Consider the following 21753-nt stretch of genomic DNA (forward strand, 5'->3'; position numbering starts at 1 on the left):
GCTTGACTGCTTTTTGTGTAGGTATCAGCCAGACATACTTAAAAGAAATACAGGACCAAATTCTCAGCATTTGCACAACGACACAACTTGTTTTAAGACAACTGGAGCTGTGCCACTTTGTGCCTCATAAGGATTTGGCCCTGTTTAAAGCATCTCTTTCAAGTTTCCTATTTGATAAAAATTGTAAGTCTATACAATATTGCAGATAATTGTCAGCAATGTTAATGTTAAAGTTAATTGTCAACAACAATAATTCAGTTAAAATTTAGAATCCTGTTCAAGTCCACTTCTTGTAAAACAATGGCAGCCCAATGGTCTGTGTCCACTTCCCCATTTTTTAAAAAAACAACATGTAAGCAATTTTGGTAACTGACTGAGAAGAAAATATTGACAGTGGAAGTGCTCATGACACACCTCCATGTTTCCAGACACAACAAGAAAAGTGCATTTAGACAAGCAGCAAAGTTACAGAACATGCCATTGCTGAAGTCTGTATAATAGCAGAAAAAGTACACAAGAGTTGCTTATCCAGAGATAGGGTATGGTAACGAGTGTCTCAGAGGAACTAAGTAATCTGTATGCGTGAACCATTTCAGGAAATAAGTATGTGTACACTGTACAGAAAAGCTGTGTGGTATTTTGTTTTGTACTGCACTTCAGATTATTAACCTTAATGTTTTATAAGATCTACACTTTTCCAAGAGAATGCAGAATGCAAAAGGGACTAAAAATTTGGAACTCTTGTGTTCTGCTGTCAGCTCTTTCAGTGACACATTTGTGGTGTGTACTACGACACCTAACCACACTGGTTTATTTTATGTGTAAAATGGAAGGAAACATACTTACCTACTTCAGCAGGTTACTGACAATAGATAACACACGATGACAGGGCTGCTTATTATTCTTTAAAGTGTCAATGCCACAGAGCACTGAGCATGCAGTTCTTCTTGTCCACTTATCTCAGATTCGGGGCATCATTTGAAGTCCCACGTAAGCCCTTTTTAAAGACAAATATGGTGCTGGCACTCTACTCCAAAATGAATTTCCTTGGAGATGACCATAGTGCTTGTTGCGTTCTGAAATTTTGCTTTGGAGTAGAAATCCGTAGATTTGGACTTTCTGACTATGAAATTTTGATCGTCTCAATTTGGATTTTTCAGTCTCTGATGAGACTAGAGAAGGGAACTTGAAGGGTTTTTTTTCTTTTTTTTTTTTTTTCCCCAAAAAGCAAATCCACTTTCCTAAGGTAGAAGAGACGTGTCTTATTTGGACTTATTGTCATTTGTTCCAGTTTGTGTGTGTTGAAAGCCTTGTGACAGCAGTGGTGGATATGTACCCAAAGATTTTCAGAAGAGGATACAGAAGGGAACTCTTGATTCTTGCTCTTTCTGTTGTGTCCTACTTCATTGGCCTAATAATGTTAACAGAGGTAAGATGCCCTTTGTTTCATTTCAAAGGTACAGTCAAGGAAACAAATTAGCTATTTTTAACAGTAAGAGATTCCAGGAATGAGTGCTTGGCATGAACAAAAATTGCTTCACAATAATGTTGCTCAATTGAGTTCAAACCATTTGAGACTATTCTTAACTTTTGTTCAGTTCTGTACCTGCACCCTGAACTCAATGACTAGTTTAATCAGTGATGCGTAGTCATTGGAAAGCCATCTATTCAACACTTCTCATCCATCCGCAGTGACTGTGATTTCTCCCTGATGACTGTGGGCTGACCCAATTTCATATGAGTGTCTTTGATACTAGCAGCCAAGAAAATCTTGTCACCTGTTTGGGAGTAAGAGCAGTGATGAATATAACAATGAAAAACTTAAGAAAAACTAGAAAGGAAATAGGTGGCAGCTTTCATTTTCACCTCAGTTGATGAATTGGTGTCAAGGGAATGAAGGTCCAATCCAACAAAGAACTAAAGCACATTGTTTTCTTAGGTGTCACAATATCAGTGATACAGATCTTCGCTCTGGCTGGTCAAGATAACAGCAATAAATAAGTATTGGGGGAAACAAATGCTTGTTTTTCTGAAGAAACCTACTTTGATTCACAGTCTCTGACAGCCGTTTCTTCTCCAAGGAAAGTCTCACTGTCTTTTAACCCGTACGTCATCAGGCTGAGCATTCGTGTCCTCCCTAATCATCTTCCTGCCCAAGAAGGAGGCCCCATCTGAGCACATTGGCATTGCTGACCCATTTCAGGATCTATGCCACTAGGTCTTCAGTGCTGTTGTAGACCACTTGCAGAAATAGTACCAAGCAATGCCCAGGCCGAAGGGTGAGATGCAATGCACGGCTGTGGCTAGGGGGAGTGCCCATTTCTTGCTCTTCACTCTCCAACAAAGATGAAGAGGAGACTGGTGTGGTGACTGGGAGGGTAAGCTGCAGCTTTTGTACATTTGGGAGCCTCTAGTTCGGCATATAGGTGAGCATTGTGTGTGTCCATTGGTCCTTTCAGTGTATTATTTTGGCATGCTTATGGCCCAACCAAAGCACAGAAATAATAACCACACACAGGAACAATAGTCATGTGTTCTTCAGACTGTGCCTGCTCCAAAGCCTAATGAATTCAATGGGAGCTTTCCCACTGAGTTCAGTAGGCTTCGGGTCCAGTGTTCTTAGCCATCTCTAAAGGATGTTGACTGGTACCTCCCTTTCTGTGTATATTTGTTTCTATTTGTCTAGTGTGTTTAATCCGGCTATGTAGGCATCCACTGATGTGGCAAACACAGAACAGAGGTGTTCTAGGAAGGAAAGTTATGTTTGAACTGGAGGAAAGTTTAATTTGCTTTCAGGGTGGGTCTACATTGCAATCTAAGGGGTGATGGTAGCTCATATAGGTATATAAATGTGAGCTGTGCTCTAGCCAGCATGGCAACTGACAGCAGTAAGGACACAATGGTACCAGCTTCAACATGCAGCCCTGGGTACGTATTTGCATTGCTGACCCACACCACAGTCTGTGTCTCCAGGTTTCCCCAGCTATTTTTGGGTCTGCTAGCTAGCTTATAGCTAGAGTGGGTGAGCCTCTGTGAGCTGCAATCACTCTTCCAACTGTAACCCCAGAGGCACTGGGACCACTGAGAAGGGAGAGTGAAGTCTCTGCTCTACAGCCTTGGCTACCAGCCAGCTGGCCTTTAGCTCATGTGATAGAGCTCAGGGCTTTAGCTCCTAAAGTGACAGGTTCAATCCCTCCTGCTGTGACCTGGGTGCATCGGCCTTCCACAACGAAAGGGTAGACGTGCCCTTCCCTGTCCCCAGTTAGTAGCTCTGTTGCTGTGGTTGCCCTCTGGGGTGCCCAAAGTGGGTATATTCATAAGCACTCATCCTACCTCTGGGAAGTTCATGATGCTCAACACACCAAGGAAAATATAACATTTACCCCCACTCAGACTAGAAATGACTCTCTGAATCTGGCTCCTCTGGCAAACTTTCAACCAATGAACTTGAACGTCAGTCAGCATTAATCATAAAGCTCAGCTGTAAAACCATTATGTGATCACATCTCTTACAATGTGGCCTCTCTTATCTGTATTTGTAATTGACTACAAATGCAATGAAAATTCCTAGTACACTATCACCATGCAAGGCAGCCAAGAACATTAAATCCGTAGCTCCCCAGGAGTCATCATGCATACTCAGTAGGGGGTTGGTTAATGTATTATACGATTTGGAATTTTGCAAACCCCAGGAGAGAGGCCATCAGTCACCGAGCAGCAGAAGGAGCAGACAGGTAGCTGCAAGCCTCTTACAGCTCTTGGGAAGTTTTGCTGTAGTGTGGGGTAGGAAGCAGCATGTGGTGCTGTTGTGCTGCATTCTCAGGCAGAACAGCAGCCTCTCTGAGCGTCCCCTCCAGCTAATCCTTTCACCTCTGGGCAGGGAGCAAGCACAAAGCCTAAGCCCCCTTGAAATGGGAGGTTTGGGCATTAATGTTAATTTCACTGCCCAAGCATGAATTTCACTCTCATTTTGCGTATGCTGAGACTTGGAGCAGACCAGCCCTCCTCACAGCCTCGGGAGCTAACCTGCCAAGCAACTGTCCAATTTACAGGGGCCGTTGCAGTGGCCTGAATTCATTGATGGAGATTTTCTTTGTTGCTTCTGACCAAGGAATTTCAAAATATTCCTTCCCACCCCTCCTCGCATGTGCTCGCCAAGCCAAACTACAGCAATGATAGATGAGGAATTGGATACACGGGCAGACAGAAATCGGAGATAAACTGCACAGGGCAAAAAGAGAAATGACAGTGGAATGTGGAAGGAATATTTTCCCTTGGTTTTCTGCTGCCTATTTTATATGGCCCAGGAAATCTGTTAACAACAGATATTTTTAAAGATTAAAAACAGATTTATTTGAAAATCTGTATGAGCTGATTGATGAATGTCTTCACGGTGCTTTGGACCTATGAATTAGCACATCACTGGCAAGTAACAATTTTTGCTGCGTTTCTTCTGTTTTGGAAGATCTTTATGCCACAAAACCATGCCATACACTATGGCAGTCCCACAAATCCAGTATACTGGAGCCCATGTCTTTTATCGAATGATATTGCTCAGATCAGTGTTTAGAGCCCCGCATGGACACAAAATTTGTATTTGTGGATTTGTTGGGGGCTGTCTGCATCCCTTCCACACAGCAGGGTGCAACTCCAGTCTGAGAGCACACGAGCCATTTCCACACTCTAGTGTGACCTGGGACAGCCGCTGGCGAGCCTGGTGCGCACCCCCGTGAGCAGGGTTGGAGATGGTACAGTCTTCTTGAAGGAACTGGGCTGGGCTCTGGCTTCTGCAAGTTCCTGGCCTGTCATTGGCTATAGCCCTGCTGGTCTTGTTCATTTTCACTAGAGCCCTGCAGCATAAACATTTTGTGTCCACACAGGTCTGTACCGATGCTACTTGAATTGTAAGAAAAGTAGTGAGTGCCTTGATTATATGATCTAACAATGCCTTAGTTTAGCAGAATATCAGAATGTTGTCTTGCAGGGTTTATATCCTATCGGCTGTCCATTTCCCTGAACAGAACATCAAATATGACAACTAGGTCCATGTGACCGAACAAGCACATTAATGAATGTTTCTGTGCATAAAGTTCCAGTAAATGTGTTAATAGTGTAGGCATCTGAGACATCATTATAAGGCTCCAAAGCCAAAGATGAATGAGGACATTAACTTCCCTAATGCTATGGTTTCAGTCTTGCTGGCTACGGACACAGAAGGCAGAATTGCATCAGACTATTTCTACACTACAGCAATCTCTTGACCAAAGTTACTGTTGAAGATATGTGCCGACAAAACTTCTGTCAATAGATCGGGGCCATGCACAAAAACCGATCGCTCTGTCAACAGAGTGTGGCTGGACTGCCCAGCTGCTCTCTTGCAGAATGGCCAACTGGGAGCATAGAGGATGGGGTGCATGGTGACCCAGAAGCTGTGTCTGTTGACAGATGTCCCACCCCACCCCCCGCAAGCATCCACACAGCCTTTTCATTGACAGATTCTGCTGAGATAGGCATTCTGCCTCATGGGGGAGAGGCCAAAGGCTGTCAGCAGAAGTGTTGAGTTCTGTCAACAGTAACATGACAGAACACATTTTTAGCGTTAACGCTAAAAACTGAGGTTTTATAGACAAAACTCTCTAGCATAGACTTAGTTTCAGTGGTACTAGTGTAAGGCCAACACACCCAGGTCATTGGCAGGAGAGAATGAACCCATGACCATAGGGGCTAAAGCCAAGGCTGTAGACCAGAGACTTCACTCCGCCTTGTCAGTGGTCTCAGTGCCTCTGGGGTTACTTACACTAGTTAATTAGCCAGAAAAGTGAAATATAGTTCATTAGGTGAGATGTGAGCTTCTGGCGAGAGGCAGGAAAGCTGTCCTTTTTCCAGGTCCATGGATTTCCTGCATCTGTGGACCTGTTTGTATAATCTACCATCAGTGTTTCCAAGGATCCCGTTGCCTACCTGTCTCTGCTAATGTGGCATTTGGTGTTGCGGGGTGCTTTTTCCATTCTGTGGTGTGAGGTGATTCTATGATTTCCATGATTCTAAGATAGGAGGTGCAACCAAACATTTTCAAAGGCATGAAGGACAATCAGGCATTCAACTCCCCTTGAAATTAAATGCTTAACAACCTAAGACACTTAAAAAAAACAAAAACCGCTTGCAGATGCTTGAATGACACCCTTTCATTACACTCTTTCTCATATGGGCAGCAGATGTTCTGTGATCAATTAAAACTGGATTATTTTCAATCATCTTCCAAGTATGGAGGCTCCTCACTTTTTCTGGAAAGTTCTCTGTTGAGTTTCACAGTGAAGTGCCAGCAGGCGCATCCGGTCGGAGAATTAACTGCCTCTCTAACTCTGCTGTTTCAAACCTCTACTTGAAGAAACAGGATGTTTCTCTCAGCCCTTTCTCTAGCTCCAGGCAGGAGCCTTTTCCACAGTGGTTCGTTACGTTTTTCTCTCTCCCCTTGGTGCCCTGATAGTAGGGATTTTACAGGAAAACCTGTCTTTGAGGAGAAGACCCAGCAGAGTATCAGGCCCAGCCAAGAAGGTGGCTTCTGCACATGGTCCCACTGCGACATAATGCACTGCTCCCACTTCATAGCTATGTGGCAGAGAAACCTAAGCTGCTTGGGGGAGAAAATCATCAGCAGAAGCTGGCCTTGCAAAGTCTCCTGGCCCAGCTGGCCCTGGGTGCTAAGTTCCATGGAGCATTTTGTCCATTTTTCTCTGGCTGGGGTGAAATATGTCATCCAGGAGGGTTTCCAAGAAGGTGGCAAGTCACAGGAAAGGAAAAACTCACCGTGGGAACCCTGCCACCACCTGTTACTTCACACTCCCACGGTAATCAAATGGGTTTTGCCTGAGTTATTCCAGGAAGATTTTATTAACTGTTCTTTCAACATATAGGTCTTTGCAGCTTCTCTCATTAGCATAATAAATCCACCTCTGTGAGAGGCAGTAGCTATATCAAAATGGGAAAAGCCTTCCCGTAACATAGCAGTGTCCACACTGGGGGTTAAGTTGCTGTACCACCATCACTGAGAGGTGGATTTTTCACACACTTAAGCAACATAAGTATGGTCACAGGGCAGGAGGTGGGGGGAGGCAGTGGGGAAGGGAGCTCAAGCTCTCCTTCTGGGAGCTCTTCACCTCCTCTGCTCTCTCTAGCAATGCTGGCATTCTTTTCCTCAGCTTTCTAACTCTCACCTTATCCATTGTCATCTTCTATTCTCACCTCACCTCCCTTCAACTTCCTCTTCCTCTCTCCTCCCCTTCTCCCAGCAGGGGAGGCTTTTTAGACAGTCCTGTGGCAGCCTCAAGCGAGCTCAGCTGACCCTAGTCAGTTTATAGCAGCTCCTTCTCTTCTGCTTCCACAGGTCAGCTGCTCATCACTGCCCTGAAGAAACCCTATGCTGATTAGCCAGGACATCTCTGCTCGTTTAGTGTTGCTTCTTTCCCCTTCTAGGCTAGCCCCCGGCCTGCCCTGGCACAAGGACTGGCTACAGGCATTGACTTTGGTGTAAATTGGTGGTTAAGTTGACCTGGATAAGTAACCAGAACTTTGGGACTAGGAGTAATGTGGATGTTATTGTAGTATTCGGTGTAAAGGACCAGCTGTCACAGAAGCAGGGCTGCCTTAGTGGCAAGATAGACCAAGGGAATTATCTGTGACTCCTTGATAAGGCTGTTACAGAGCTTTAGGAGTTCACATGTACTATTCAACTGGTGAAATCTAAGTGTAAAACTCACAACCCATTTGGGTTTGTGGGCTGCTTCTTAACTGATGGGCTTCTGAGCTACTGCAGGCAACTGGACAGTTAAAGTGGCCAAGAAACTTTGTAAGTTTTGGAAGATTTTTTACATCTGGAATCCTTAGGTGCAATTTGTTTCCTAGAGGAAGTGATTCTTGGGCTTGCACTAGAATTTTCTGTCTTCTCAACGCCAGGGTTTTCACTTGCACCAGTTTATTTATGTGATTTTCATGTGTTCTAAGGCCTACGACAACTACGAGAATAAGATGCACATTTTTTTTTGAGGCACTGAAATACTATTCAAAACTTAAACAGAGAAGGAGAGATTCCAGGATTCTCTCATACTGGCATCTTGCTTTTCTGTAAGTCTTCATTTCTCCTTCCTGCATAACAACTAAATAAACTTATGAGTGAAGTTCTGCTTACTTATCCTGGTTTACATGGATATGACATCTTTTGTAATGCTTATTAATTAGAATGGATAGTTTGCCTTCTCCTCTTGTGCAGTAGGCCGGGGAATTAGAGAGATAGTCCACTCTCTGAACAACTTTGGCGGCTGACAATGCCTTGTAAGATGGCAAGTAGCGCTGAATGAAAAAGTTAATACATTATACATATCTCACAGAACTGGAAGAGACCTTGAGAAGTCATCAGGTCCAGTCCCTGGCGCTCACAGCAGGACCTATCACCATTCCTGACAGATTTTTTTAATCTAATGTGCCCCAGACCCTTGAAAGGCCCTGCCAGGGACCAAACTCTCAATGCTGGGTTTAAAAGGCCAACACTCCAGTTTAACCAAAGGAATCAAACCAGAAAACAAACTGTTTCAAATGCAAATAGATTCACTTTTTTGTGGAAGTGACCCAAATGTCATTTTTAAGGGATGGAATCTCTGTGATAGGTAAAAAGCAATTTTCTTTTTGAGTGTTTTGTTTCGGGTTAGTCATGTTTGGGTGTCTTTCCTAGGTGCGTATATTGAATTGGAATATTTCAAAGTAAAATGCTCTTTCAAAACCAAAAGTAACAGCAAAGCATTTGAGAGTGGTCAAAATGAAATATCCCCACTTAGTTGAATTCAGCCCAAATTCACAAACAGTTCCAGAGACTCGAAAATTTATTTTTCAGCAAAAATATTGGTCCCCAAGAATATTCTCCCAGAAGTGCTAGAGGAGAGGGAGTTACAAAAAACCAAAAGAGCCTTCATTCTGAGGGGACGAGGAAGAATAGCTCAGAGATCACAGGCCACAAAGTGAGCATTTCAGAGATTACAGGCAGGCTACTGACTTTTGCTGCTTTGTGCCAGTTATATCACATCCTTTAGCTAATCAGAGAGGAGCATGTAAAGTGTTTTGCATGGCTTGCATGCAATGTTTAATTTGTAATGAAAGAGGTGCCAGTGCTCAAGCAATTTTTTACTTTCATAACCGATGTGGCAACTGATGTGTTGGGGCTATGAATTGCTGAGGCTCAGGCCTGGCAAGTCCTGGTGCAAATTAAATCTGGCTAACCTGCCATAAAGCCGAAAAAAACCCCTGACTTCTGTTGGCTTGTGCTTCATAGACTCAGATCCTGTTTGCCCATGATCATGCTCTATTTCTGGAACGTCCACATGATTTAGGTGAGTTCTGTTTTAAAACTATTAGAAAAGCAGATTTTCATATGACAGGGAAAGAACTTAAAGAAAAGCATCCCAGGAAGCCATCGATAATTAATTTGTCTTTGCTACACAATGAAAGACGTAAGTCAGCAAAGCATCTCAAAGCCTTTGAGCTAAATGCAAACACTGTGTACATGGTGCACCTGACTTTCTGAGACCATGTTCCGTCAGAGTGATTCTAGTCATAACTTTTTATTCTGCGAGTTTTCTCAGCATTTGGCTACTGCTTTTTTCATACTAGTGTAACAGGCATTTGAACACATCTTCATATTTACGTGCAGGGCTTCCAATGTCAGAAGCATTTTCAGTCATTTAAATCTTGGTACTGTAATCATAAAATCATAGAATGCTAGAACTGGAAGGAACCTCAAGAGGTCATCAAGTCCAGGTCCCTGCCGTGACGGCAGGACCAAGCACCATCTGTATCACCCCGTGAGACATTTATCTAACCTGTTCTTAAGTACCCCCAATGATGGAGATTCTACAACCACCCTAGGCAATTTATTCCAGTAATTAACCAGTAATTAAGATTTTTTCTGATGACCAATCTAAACCCTCCTTGCTGCAATTTAAGACCATTGTTTCTTGTCCTGTCATCTAAGGTTAAGGAAAATATTTTTTCTCCCTCCTCCTTGTAACACCCTTTTAGGTACTTGAAAGCTGCTATCATGTCCCTCCTCAGCCTTCCCTTTTCCAGGCTAAACAAACCCAATTCTTGTAATTTTCTCTTCTAGGTCATATCTTGTAGACCTTTAATCATTTTAGATTCTCTTCTCTGGACCCTTCCCAATTTCTCCACATCTTTCCTAAAATGCAGGGCCCAGAACTGGACACAATACTCCAGTTGAGTAGAGCAGAAGAATGACTTCTCGTGTCTTGCTCACAACACTCCTGTTAATGCATCCGAGAATCCTGTTTGCTTTTTTTTCAACAGCATTGCACTGTTGACTCATACTCAACTTGTGGTCCACTATGACCCCTAGATCCCTTTCTGCAGTAATGGCAAAGTTGAAAGGAAGGTGGAATTGGAAGAACATTTCAGAAAAGGATCAAATGTGTTCCTTTTTCCTCTGAGCAGCTAGAACACCACATGCTTTTCTCATGGGCCTTATTCCGGCTTCCGTTCCCCTCTCCCCCCACCAACAAGACATTTACTTTCTTATAGCATATGTGCAATATTTAACAGGCAAAGGGAGTAAGGGAAAAGAGCTTTCAAAATAACAAATCACTGACAAATGATCATCCCTTGTTACTGAACAAGAATGACCGTGCAATTAAAATGGTATTTGTGCTGTGCAATATTTCCATTGGACCTCTGCCATCTAGATTGGTTTCCCTTTTCTGTCTTTTGCCCTCAGGGCGGCATGTACGTTTTCCAGCTCTTCGACTCCTATGCGGCCAGTGGCATGTGCCTTCTTTTTGTGGCTATATTTGAATGCATCTGCATAGGCTGGGTTTATGGTGAGTTACTGGAGACTGCTCCGTTATTGTGCGTTTCTGGAGGTCATGCACTTATTCCTAGCCTTAGTTTGGGAACCTGATTCAAAGTGATATGGGGCTTTTGTCACACCATGACATATGATGGCTCTGTCTCCCGGTGCCAGAAGGGAATGGCTCCCCTCCGAGGCAGGAAGAGGGGCAGGGTTTTCTTTCCCTCCAGGGTTCCAGGTGTGGTTGCACAGGTTCCCTTTTCTCCCTGGTCAGAGGAGGAAAAGTGTCAGTAGGAGTGTCAGTTCATGGGTTTTGCCGCCTGCAGACTCAGGCAGGCCCAGCTGCCTTGGTTATTCCCAAACCACCTTTTAAAGCTTTTCTTTATGGTGATGAGCTAAAAACTTACTCTTGGAAAATTAAAGCAAAGATGCTAATGTCACATGACTCCAGGATCAGGGGTCTTAGGCATGAGTCTGCAGCATCTATGCCTTAACTGACCCCTGTTCAGACTGATACTGACCAGAAACCATTAGCATTTGGTCCCTACTTCCCAGTGGGCAGATGCATATCCCTGGCACTTCAGCTCCTTTCTTGCTTTGGTGTGCTGGTATTCAGGAAGTACATATCCACCCTGGCAAAGGCCTCATCACAGACACATCCCTTCTAACTCTTCATTTCCAGGTTAAGCAATCCTAGTCTTTACAACCACTCACAAATACATTCTGTATTCACTTGTGGCTGGTTTTTTTTTCCTTGCACAGGCAGCAATCGCTTTTACGATAACATTGAAGATATGATCGGGTACAGACCACTGTCATTAATTAAATGGTGTTGGACGGTCCTGACTCCTGGCATTTGTGCTGTAAGTATTTATCTGAAAACTTGCTCTGGAATACAGAGGTTTTCCACAGATTTTTTTTTTACAGATGTTTGAGGCTAATGAATTACAGAAACAGAGAAATAATCACCATGGTATTGGCCATATATTGAAGTTGAAGAAACTTACAGTAAAGTTGGTAAGAATTAATGTCACCTTCATTTGCCCTGTGTGCATAGTTTTCATGCTTCCCTTACAGTTAAAAAAGCAAAGGTTGAACCTCTCTCATCTGATATCCTTGGGACCTGACCATTGCCAGACCAGAGAATTTGCTAGGCCACAGGAGGTCAATATTTTCTAGCACATTACCAATGCTTCCACTGCTTGCAGGGCTCTTAGAAAACATTTAGTGGTAAATTACAGTTAAATAATAGCCCAGAACACCGAGAGCCAGGACTGGTGGCTGTAAACAAACTTGATGGGCCCATGGGAAACTTGATCAGACCCATGAGAAGTGGTCATCCAGCTAACTAAAATCATGCTGGATTACAGATGTTGCCAGATGAGAAAGTTCTGGATTAGAGAGCTTCAACCTGCGCTGGAGAGCTGAGGTTCACCACCTTCCATCCACTGGTCCATTACTGTACCTCAGGTCTGCCCAGCACATGTCAACCTATTTGAATTTCTTCTGGATAGCACTCCAAAATTTCAGAGCACCCAAAACTTTAGCTGTTTACCTATTTACTATCTGTACTCTTTGATACTTCTACTCATGACAAGGACTTCCTTTCTCTCCAGCAGTTGCCTTTTTCCACTTGGCTCTCGTTGCCGAAGCACTGTCCACACTGTTGCTTTTGTGGGTAAAACTTTTGTTGTTCTGGGAGAGGGCTTTTTTTTCTCACCCTGAGCAACAGAAGTGTTAGCAATGAAAAGCGCCCATTTAGACAGAGCCTTTCCAAAGGGATCTGTATCTGAAAAGCTCTAAGTGCTCGTTTTTGCTGGGTTTCATTCTTTAATATGATTTCTCAGTGCAAATTCCTCAGTGGGACATTTGAGATTTGTGCACACAAATCTGAGCAGATGAGCTCACATGCAAAACTGGGGGTTCAAAGGTAGAGATTGTCCCAAGACCAGTAATGTTGTCCTCTTTTTTTGACAGACCTGAAACCATTTTGTACATTTCTCATTTCTCGCTTGCCAGACCCAAAACTTAATCACTGCTGTGCAGTTGCTCTGTGCCGTCCAAGTACAAGTGTTATGCTTAAGTGAAAGTTAAATAGGATTTAAATTTGAAACGTGGCTCACTTCTGTGGAGGGAATTGAGATGTAAATTATTTGAGATGAACATAAAAAGAATTTTGGTCTCTCTCTTTTGCTCTCTCTCTGACTTCAAAGCTTTACCCGATTTCAGATTCCCGGGGGAAAGTGACCTGCCTGTGCAGTGATTTTATTTTTTGTCTGTTCCACAGACAGTGAATCTTCAAATGTGTCTCTCACATTATTTCAGGGAATCTTCATCTTTTTCCTGGTGAAATATAAGCCTTTGAAATACAACAACGTGTATACGTACCCAGACTGGGGCTATGCGATAGGCTGGATGATGGCCCTTTCATCCATGCTCTGTATTCCTTTGTGGATCTGCATTAAGCTGTGGAAGACAGAGGGGAACGTTCTAGAGGTGAGACATGTTTTTGGAATGAGGTTCATGTGGGCAGAGGTGGGTGTCAGTTCTCTCCCGGTAACTAAGTACAGTTCAGACAAGAAAGGAGTATTCTCCCTGGTGCAGTGGTCCACAGATTCATCACAATGGTATGTTCACTTGTTTGCAGTCTGGGGGCAAAATCAGGCGTGGCTGTCACTGGTTGGAGGATTATGCCCCATCCCCTGATGTTCCCTGGTGTGGGTTCCCTGCTCACTCACACAGAGCCCAGCCTGGGGATAATCCCTGGTGCTGGTTCCCTGCTCCCTGGTGAATATGATGAATTGGGTCTTACCCACAAAAGCTCATTATTTAATAAATGAAACTGTTAGTCTTCAGTGTGCTACAGGACTGCTTGCTTTTTAGAAGATATGGACTAACACGACCCCCCTCTGAGACTGCACTGAGGAAGTGAGGATGATTCTGGCTGTGAGTGTGTGCTTGTGAACGACAGAAAGATAATGTTTCCCATTTTCTCCAATGTTTCAGAAATTCCGAAAGCTGGTCACCCCGTGCCCAGATCTGAAAATGAGAGGGAAGCTGGGAGCAGGGGCATACACTGCGACAGTAAATGATTGTGATACCAAACTGAAAGGGGATGGCAACATTGCTGCCATCACGGAAAAAGAGACGCATTTCTGAGAGACCTATCTTCTTGTTTTATTTTTTGTATAAATACGTAAATGAATAAATAAATAAATGAATGAATACTTCACCTAATTATAGAGGCTGCTTGTTTTGCACAAAATTTATTAACCTGTTAATTTTAAAATGAACATTGTATACTTGTTTTAAATGATTTTTAATTATTATTGTAAGTAATGAATCTATACAAGAAAAAAGCACTAGTTTAGTGTTGTATGTTAGTGATTACTTGTAATATGGTGATTTCAGTAAATGTTTTATAGATTTTAGAAGGACCTGTCCAATGTGCTGTAAATCTTTTCTATTTGGATTTTTTGGAAGGCATGGTGTTGTATAAATATATTTGTCCTAATCTGGAAGTATTTTGGACCATTTCAGCTACTAATGTATGTATATAAAGAGGGTCACAATGTCCTTTTGTTTATATTGGCGGGAGTTTGGGGGGACTAGTAACACAGCTCCATCTCAGCCTCTCTGAATGCGGGCTGAACTCAATTGGAGTGTTTCCCATTACCTCTAAGAGACTTGTGTCTTGAATCAAACTCTGAGCCTGAACCTTTCAGGCCTTCTGTCTGAGTCCAGGCTCCAGGCTGAGGCTTTGTACTTGGTAAAGTGCAACTTGCAGGGTGAGAACTCTTCCTGGAGCCTAAAGGAAGTAGCATCTCCTCGGTGTCTCGCCTGTGCTTCTTGTAAAATCCAGAGATAGAAATGTGATGGCAAGAGCCCACCTGAGAATGCTTGTTCTTATGGAGATCTCCGGAAACTATTTTTTAAGACCTCTGAATTCTGTTGTTTTGAAGTGAGTGGTGTCTGATTTCGCTTATGCTACTTCCTGGGGCATCTGTAGCTATTCCTTGTTATCTACAATGCCCTGCATACTGTTGTGCTTTCCCTTTCCCTGAGTTGAAATGTGTTTGTCTTTGCTTGTAAATCAGAAAAGCAGTCTCTAGGAGGCTTTCTGATCTGGAGGGGTTCTAAGGAGAGATGGAATTTATTTTATAGATATCTTCTCTCAAATGAAATCCAGAATGAAATAATGACAATAGATAGCACTTAGATTGCTTGTTTAAATTTCAAAGAATTTTTGAAACATTACTGAGCCAAGCAGGCATTCTGCCACCAGTAAAGGAGGCAAACACCCAACGAAGTTAAAATGGGAATTTTTATAGGCTTAATCTACACTACTGCTCAGGGTTGATCTTCTGGGGTTTGATTTTGTGCATATACAAAATCAAGCTCTCAGTGGTCAAAGTTGACCCCTGTGTTCCTTGTGGGAGGTGAGGAATAAGGAAGGTCGATGGGAGTTTCTCCCATCGACCTTCCCCTGTTAAGACAGACAAGTTAGCTGAGCGTAGATTTGTCGATTTTAGTTATGCAATTGGCATAGCTAAAATTGCGTATCTGCAGTCGACTTTCATGTCTAGTATAGACATTAGAAAAGGACTGGAGCAGCTGATTCCGTACCCGCACTCCAGCTCTGCAAGACAAGTTATAAAGGACATATTTTGCATATGGAGAAGTTGAGACAGGGTGATAGGACTTGCCTAAAGCTACAAAAGGTGTAGGAACTGAGTTTTGAATTCAAGAGCCTGACTGTTCTGTCAGTTGCTTGAACCACCTCTGACTGGCTTCAGCGGATTTCAGTTACTGGTGGAATGATTGTGCCATAGAGGTTTCCCATTAACAGTTCCAAGATCAGACCACTAGTTTCCTCTCTTTCCCATTGTCAATATTCCAAACACCACTACCTTGGTTCACCTTGCTGAGAAAGGCTTTTTTTTGTCTAGTCTCCCCAGATGAGCCTGTTTACTCTCTACCCTAGTGGTAAAAGGCTGGAAACCCAAGTACATGGACTCTGCAAGCCCTTACTTGTGTGATGAGTCCATACACATGTCACGAGAAGCCTTCACTTCAATGGAACTTTTCACGGGAGTCAGGCTGCTCATGGACAGTTGAAATGTGCCAATGCGTAGGATAGCCACCACACCAACCATTTAAATGAAAGCCCATTTCACTTCTGGGGACAAAGAGAGTCGTGAAGTCTAGCTCGTTTACCCACTTTGAACAATCACATGCATCCAAATATCTTTACAGGTACTATGGAACATGCTTCCTGCTCTGCTGCTATGAACCTTTCCACCAATGGCTTTATACACATACATACGTTTCGGCATGGTCTCAAGCATTATGCAGCATTACTAATATGAAGTCTTTGTAAATGTGTGCCTGTAATACCTGATCCATTTAACACTTTACTGATGTTGTTTTTTTAAAGATTTGGGGGCAGGGGTTGGGTTCTGTTTTTGTTTTGTGTTTTTTTTGGGGGGGGGGCAAATTTCCTACTAGTACACGTGACTGTTTTGAAAAAAACAAAAGATGAAGGTAAAAAAAAAAGCAATTATGTCACCACGATGACTTTTTTGATATGCAGTAGAAATATTATTGCTCTTTTTTGAGGTATTTGCAGTATTATGGAAAAAAAAATAAAACCCAGGAACTGAACAACCACCAAGGTTTATGTACTGTTACACACACACACACACACACACACACAAAAAACTTGGTATTCAAATGGCACGAAGTTTTGTCTCCTCACTCATTTATTTTTAATTAAAAGAAAAGGGGAAAACTGTATCTGGTGTCCTTGATTTATATCGATGTCTCACACAAAGTATTTATGTGGCTCTCAGAATCATAGTCACTGCTGCAGTTTTAGGCTCACAACATGTCGGTGAGGCATCCCTGTTTGGGTTGAGTGACCTGCCCAAGCTCAATCAGAAAACCTGTGGTTTAGTGCAGGTCTCCTGAGTTCTGTGCCTTATCCATTTGAGTGTCCTTTCCGCTCCAAATAACACTACCTGTAGCCCAAGAACATTTCCTGTGTCACTGTCCCACATTCCTATGGAGATGGTAACTTAGCACAAGCTGAAAATTTTGCATGTCATGCTGATTAAAAGTTCTGCTTTCTCAGCGGTGGATATACTTTGTGCACATACACTCTGCCACTGGTGAGAGTGAGAAGGTTGGGTTGGTTTGGGTAAAGACCTATGTGGACTTTCTGGTTGTGTTCAGCAGAGCCCTCCAGGTCCTGCTGCATCAGTGGGAACACCCATTCTGGTGGCTTGTGGACACATATGCTCCTAGGCCTGGCTGGAGAATGGAAGCGTAAAAAGGCATGAACATAAAGATGAAACAATGTTGGCTACAGTTCCGTTAACCCTGAAAGGGTTTGTCTGGGGATCATTGTGAGGAATGGATGCTAAGCCAGTTCTTTGGCCTTCCTAAGCCTGTGGCCTGTGCTGTTGTGTGGGAGTTAGCCCTGGAAAGGCTTTTGTTCCCAAAGCAGTCAGCCCCTTGTAGCCTCTTTCCTCATGAGGTCGAGAACATAAACCATTATAAACTAGGGACTCCAGGTAAAAGGACCACCAGCTGGACTCCACATGTAAAGAAAGAGGCTGATGCCTAATGATTTCCTTCCTCAGGATTTTGTTTCAGTTTGCCCAGTTGTTTTAACTTATTACTCTATGGCCTTCTTACTGCTATGCTGCCTGGCCGTGCAGATTCCCTTGTTCAGGAGCTCAGGGCTGCAGGGGGGAGAGACGCCTCTTCCCAACCCCAAAGCTGCTGTGGTGGCCCCAGCCAGTAGAGTGGGTCCTTCTCCAGCCAGGGCAGCTCTGTGCTGGGGCCAGTGGAGAGTGGCCAGCGTAGCTGGTCTGACCCCCAGGTGAGGGGAATCACAAGGCTCTACGTGCTTCCGGACCTATTGGCCGTGTCTGGGGTATAACACAGTGCCCCAAAACCCACACACTAAATCTAGAGCCTATATACCACCTCTTGCACCCCAACCCCCAGCCCAGAGGCTGTATCCTCTCCTGTTCCCCAACTGAGCCACTCTCCAAACCTGGCACCATCCCCCTTGCATCCCTACCCCCACATCCCTAGACTCACCCCAGAGCCCTCACCCTTCCTGCACCCCAACCCTCTGCCCCAACTTGCAGCCCACTCCAATATTCCAAATCCTTTGGCCCCAGCTCCCTCCTGCACCCAAACACCTCACCCTAGAGCTGTTGCACCCCAACCCACTGCTCCAGGCCTGAGCCCCTCAGCCCCAGCCAGAACCCCTCACACCCCTACAGCCCAGCCCTCTGCACCAGGCCTGAACCCTCTCCCACACTCAGAACCATTTGGCGCCACTCTCTACACATGAATGTTTATGTGCACATCACTTCCCTGTAGATGCACATAATAAAATTCATTCCACTTGGGACAGGAAAAGTTAGAGCCCATACTGCCTACGGACTGTGGCCATCTTTTGACCTCACTTTAAACTCCTATGACAAAATCACCCATCCACTGTGTGGCCTCCCATTGCCACTTCCTTGGCAGGCAATAATACTGTGTCAGTACTGTTATTGTGTTCTTTCCATGCTCCGTCTCTGCCCTGTTTGCTGAGTTGACACCACTATTGTCATGAGGTTTGTCCAATCTGTGAAAGAGAGGACTTAACCTTGTTTGCCCTCGACTATTAGCAGAAGCCAAAAATCTCGTACATTTTCACACAGGAGATTTGTGCATCATGATATTATCATGCATAATGCACAGGCTGTGTGTGTCTTCTGCTAAAAAAACCTAACTGGAATAATTGCCTGTGGGAGGACCTGTACTTGTTACAGCTGATGGGAAGTCTGCTTCTACTCAAGGGATGGGGCCTGTGCTTTTTGACTGGGATGATTCCTGGTGGGATCCCCTAGTGGCAACAGAAGATTGTACGAGTTCATGGGTTTGTCACAGTATCGCAAGGTCTGCCTTCCTCGACGAGGTGCCAATGGACATCACAGGATCATAGAGCTGGAAGAGACCTCAGGGGGCATCAGATCCAACCCCTTGCTCAAAGCAGGACCAACCCCATCCCTGCCAGGGGTTGGTCAAGCTGAAACTTAAAAACATCTAGGGATGGACCTGGGCTGCAGTGAAATGACAGGTTTCAGGATCCTGACAAAAGGAAGGTGAGTGAGCGTTAAAATACACACCCTGTACTTCAGAAGAACAGACTTTGACTCCCTCAGAGAACTGATGGGCAGGATTCCTTGGGAAGTTAATATCGAAGGGGAAAGACATTCAGGAGAACTGACAGTATTTTCAAGCAGATTTGTTGAAAGCACAGGAACAAACCATCCCAAAGTGCAGTAAGAAAAGCAAACATGGTAGGCAACCAACTTCTCTTAACAGGGAAATAGTTGGTGAACTTTAACTCAAAAAGGATGCACGTAAGAAGTGGAAGCTTGGAAGGATAATGAAGGAGGAATTTGCTCATGAGCGCAGGGGAATAATCAGGAAGGTGAAAGCACAATTGGAACTGCAGCTAGCTAGGAATGTGCAAGGTAATGTAAGGAATGTGCCGGCAGAAGCGCAATGCTGCTGAAGGCTGGGAGGAACGTGTCTGTTAGAGATCATTTGCATGAAACTGCAAAGGTGTGCATATGTAATACCTTGCAAACAAAGCCTGATGGGTAGCAAGGAAACAAGGGAATTTTACATTGTTGTAAAATGACAATTTATGCTAACACCCAGTATAAGAATTGTGGAATCTCAGCAATGCTTGAAGTTTTGTGGGGGTACAGGGCAGTCATCATTACTGTGTAAGATATGAATTGCAGAGGGGTCCCCCCGCAAGCATTGTGAAGGTGAGAGTGGGGAAGTATAGTGGTTGAATGAGTTGGCTGCAAGCCTTTGGACAATACAGCTGTAAAAGTGGTTCGACTAGTTCTCCACCTAGGGTGCCTCTACACTTGCACTCCTCTTTTGAAAGAGGCATGCAAATTAGGTGCAAATTTACATATTTAGCATCTCATTTGCATATTCTAATTTCAAAAGAAGAAAGCCCGTGTAGATGCTGCTCTTTCAAAAGTAAACCCCATCTTTGAAAGAATCCTTCTTCCCATTAAATAAAGGGAAGATGGATCCTTTCAAAAGTGGGTTTACTTTTGAAAGAGCAGCATCTAGACAGGCTTCCTTCTTTTGAAAAAAGCTCTTTTGAAATTAGAATATACAGATGAGGTGCCAAATATGCATATTTATACAACACTTGCATTCCTTTTTTGAAGGAGGAATGCAAGGGTAAACTCACACCTATTGTTCACAGGTAGAGCTAGACATGGGTGTATAGCTATTCTGTGAGAACCCACTTTGGTGGATATCGAGATGTTGTGGTTAGGCCCAGAGCACTCAGAATCTGTGCTTGCGAGTGGGGAAGCATTGCCTTTCTGAGGCACCCTGGGGTGTGTGAATTTCCCAGGCTACTGGGTGGGGGCTCAAGCCGGTTCTGTGTGAGATGGATGAAAAGGAACCTCCTAGCTGTTGAACCTGGTACTGGTTGCTGCTGACTCCTTTCTGCAGAAGGGTTACAGTAATACAGCTTTCTGCAGGCATATTACCAATAAGAGGATGATCAGGGAGAGTATGGGGCTCTTGCAGAAGAGGAAGATAACTTGGTGACAGATGCTGCAGTATGGGAAGGAGGTGGGCAACCCTCAGCAAAGAAAGAACAAGTTAAGAACTATTTAGAAAAACTAAACATACACAAAGCCATGGGTCTGGATTTAATTTATCCAAGGGTACTGAGGGAGTGGGTAAATGTGATTGTGGAGCCTTTGGCCATTATCTTTGAAAACTTCTGGAGAGTGGAAGAGGTCCTGGATGACTGGAAAAAGGCACATGTAATGCTTGTCTTTAAAAAGGAAAAGAACGACATTCCAGGAAACTATAGACCGATCAGTGTTCCCTCAGTCCCCAGAAAAATCATGGAAGGGAGACTCAAAGAATCCATTTTGAAGCACTTGGAAAAGGAGAAAGTGCTCAGGAATAGTCAACATGAATTCACCAAGGGCAAGTCATGCCTGACCACTCTGATTAGCTTCTGTGGTGAGGTAACAGGCTCTGTGGCCATGGGGCCGGGGTCGGGGGGGGTGGGGGAGTCAATGGATGTGATATACCTTGACTTTAGCAAAGCTTTTGATACAGTCTATCACAAAAGTCTTGCCAGGAAGTTTGGATTGCATACATGAACTGTAAGGTGGGTAGAAAGCTGGCAAGATGCTCAGGCCCAACAGGTAGTGACCAATGGCTCAATGTCTGGCTGGTGGTCACTTTCAAGCGGAGTGCCCAGGGATAGATTCTGTGACTGGTGTTGTCCAACATCTTTATTAATGTCCTGGATAAGGAAATGGATTGCACCCGCAGCAAAGGTGCAGATGATGCTAAGCTAGGGGGACAGGTGGATAAGTTGGAGGGTAGGGATAAGGGCCAGAGTGACCTGGATAAACTGGAGGATTGGGCCAAAAGAAATCTGATGAGGTCCAAACTGGGTAAATCCCATGCACTGGTACAGGCTGATGACCAACAGGCTAATAACAGTGTGGCACAAAAGGACCTAGGGATTACAGTGTAGAAGAAGCTGAATATGAGTCAACAGTGTTCCGTTGTAGCCAAGAAGGTTGATCACATATTGGGGTGCATTAGGAGAAGCATTTCCAGCAGACCTAGAGAAGTTACTATTCAGCAATAGTGAGGCCACATCTAGGGTATTGCATACAGTTCTGCCCAACCCACACCCCATCCCAGCATAGAAAGGACGTGGATGCATTGGAGAGGGTCCAGTGCAGGGCAACTAGAGGGCTGGAGCATATGACCTATGAAGAGAGGCTGAGGGATTTGGGCATATTTAATTTGCAGAAGAGCAGAGTGAG

At 44.0% G+C, this 21753-nt stretch overlaps 1 protein-coding gene across 1 annotated transcript in view; it reads left to right on the forward strand.

Annotated features, from left to right (window-relative positions):
* SLC6A11 (solute carrier family 6 member 11) overlaps positions 1-16589 on the forward strand; it is a 222249-nt gene extending 205660 nt beyond the window's left edge. Inside the window, exons 10-14 of the mRNA XM_075005057.1 lie at positions 1292-1429; positions 10775-10877; positions 11609-11709; positions 13172-13342; positions 13853-16589. Coding sequence (XP_074861158.1) covers positions 1292-1429; positions 10775-10877; positions 11609-11709; positions 13172-13342; positions 13853-14005 — 666 coding nt within the window. The 3' untranslated portion in view covers positions 14006-16589. The remainder of the gene's footprint in view (positions 1-1291; positions 1430-10774; positions 10878-11608; positions 11710-13171; positions 13343-13852) is intronic.
* The last annotated feature ends 5164 nt before the right edge of the window (positions 16590-21753 follow it).

This window comes from Carettochelys insculpta, chromosome 11 (genome assembly GCF_033958435.1).
Source record: "Carettochelys insculpta isolate YL-2023 chromosome 11, ASM3395843v1, whole genome shotgun sequence".
In the NCBI taxonomy this organism is placed as follows: domain Eukaryota; kingdom Metazoa; phylum Chordata; order Testudines; family Carettochelyidae; genus Carettochelys; species Carettochelys insculpta.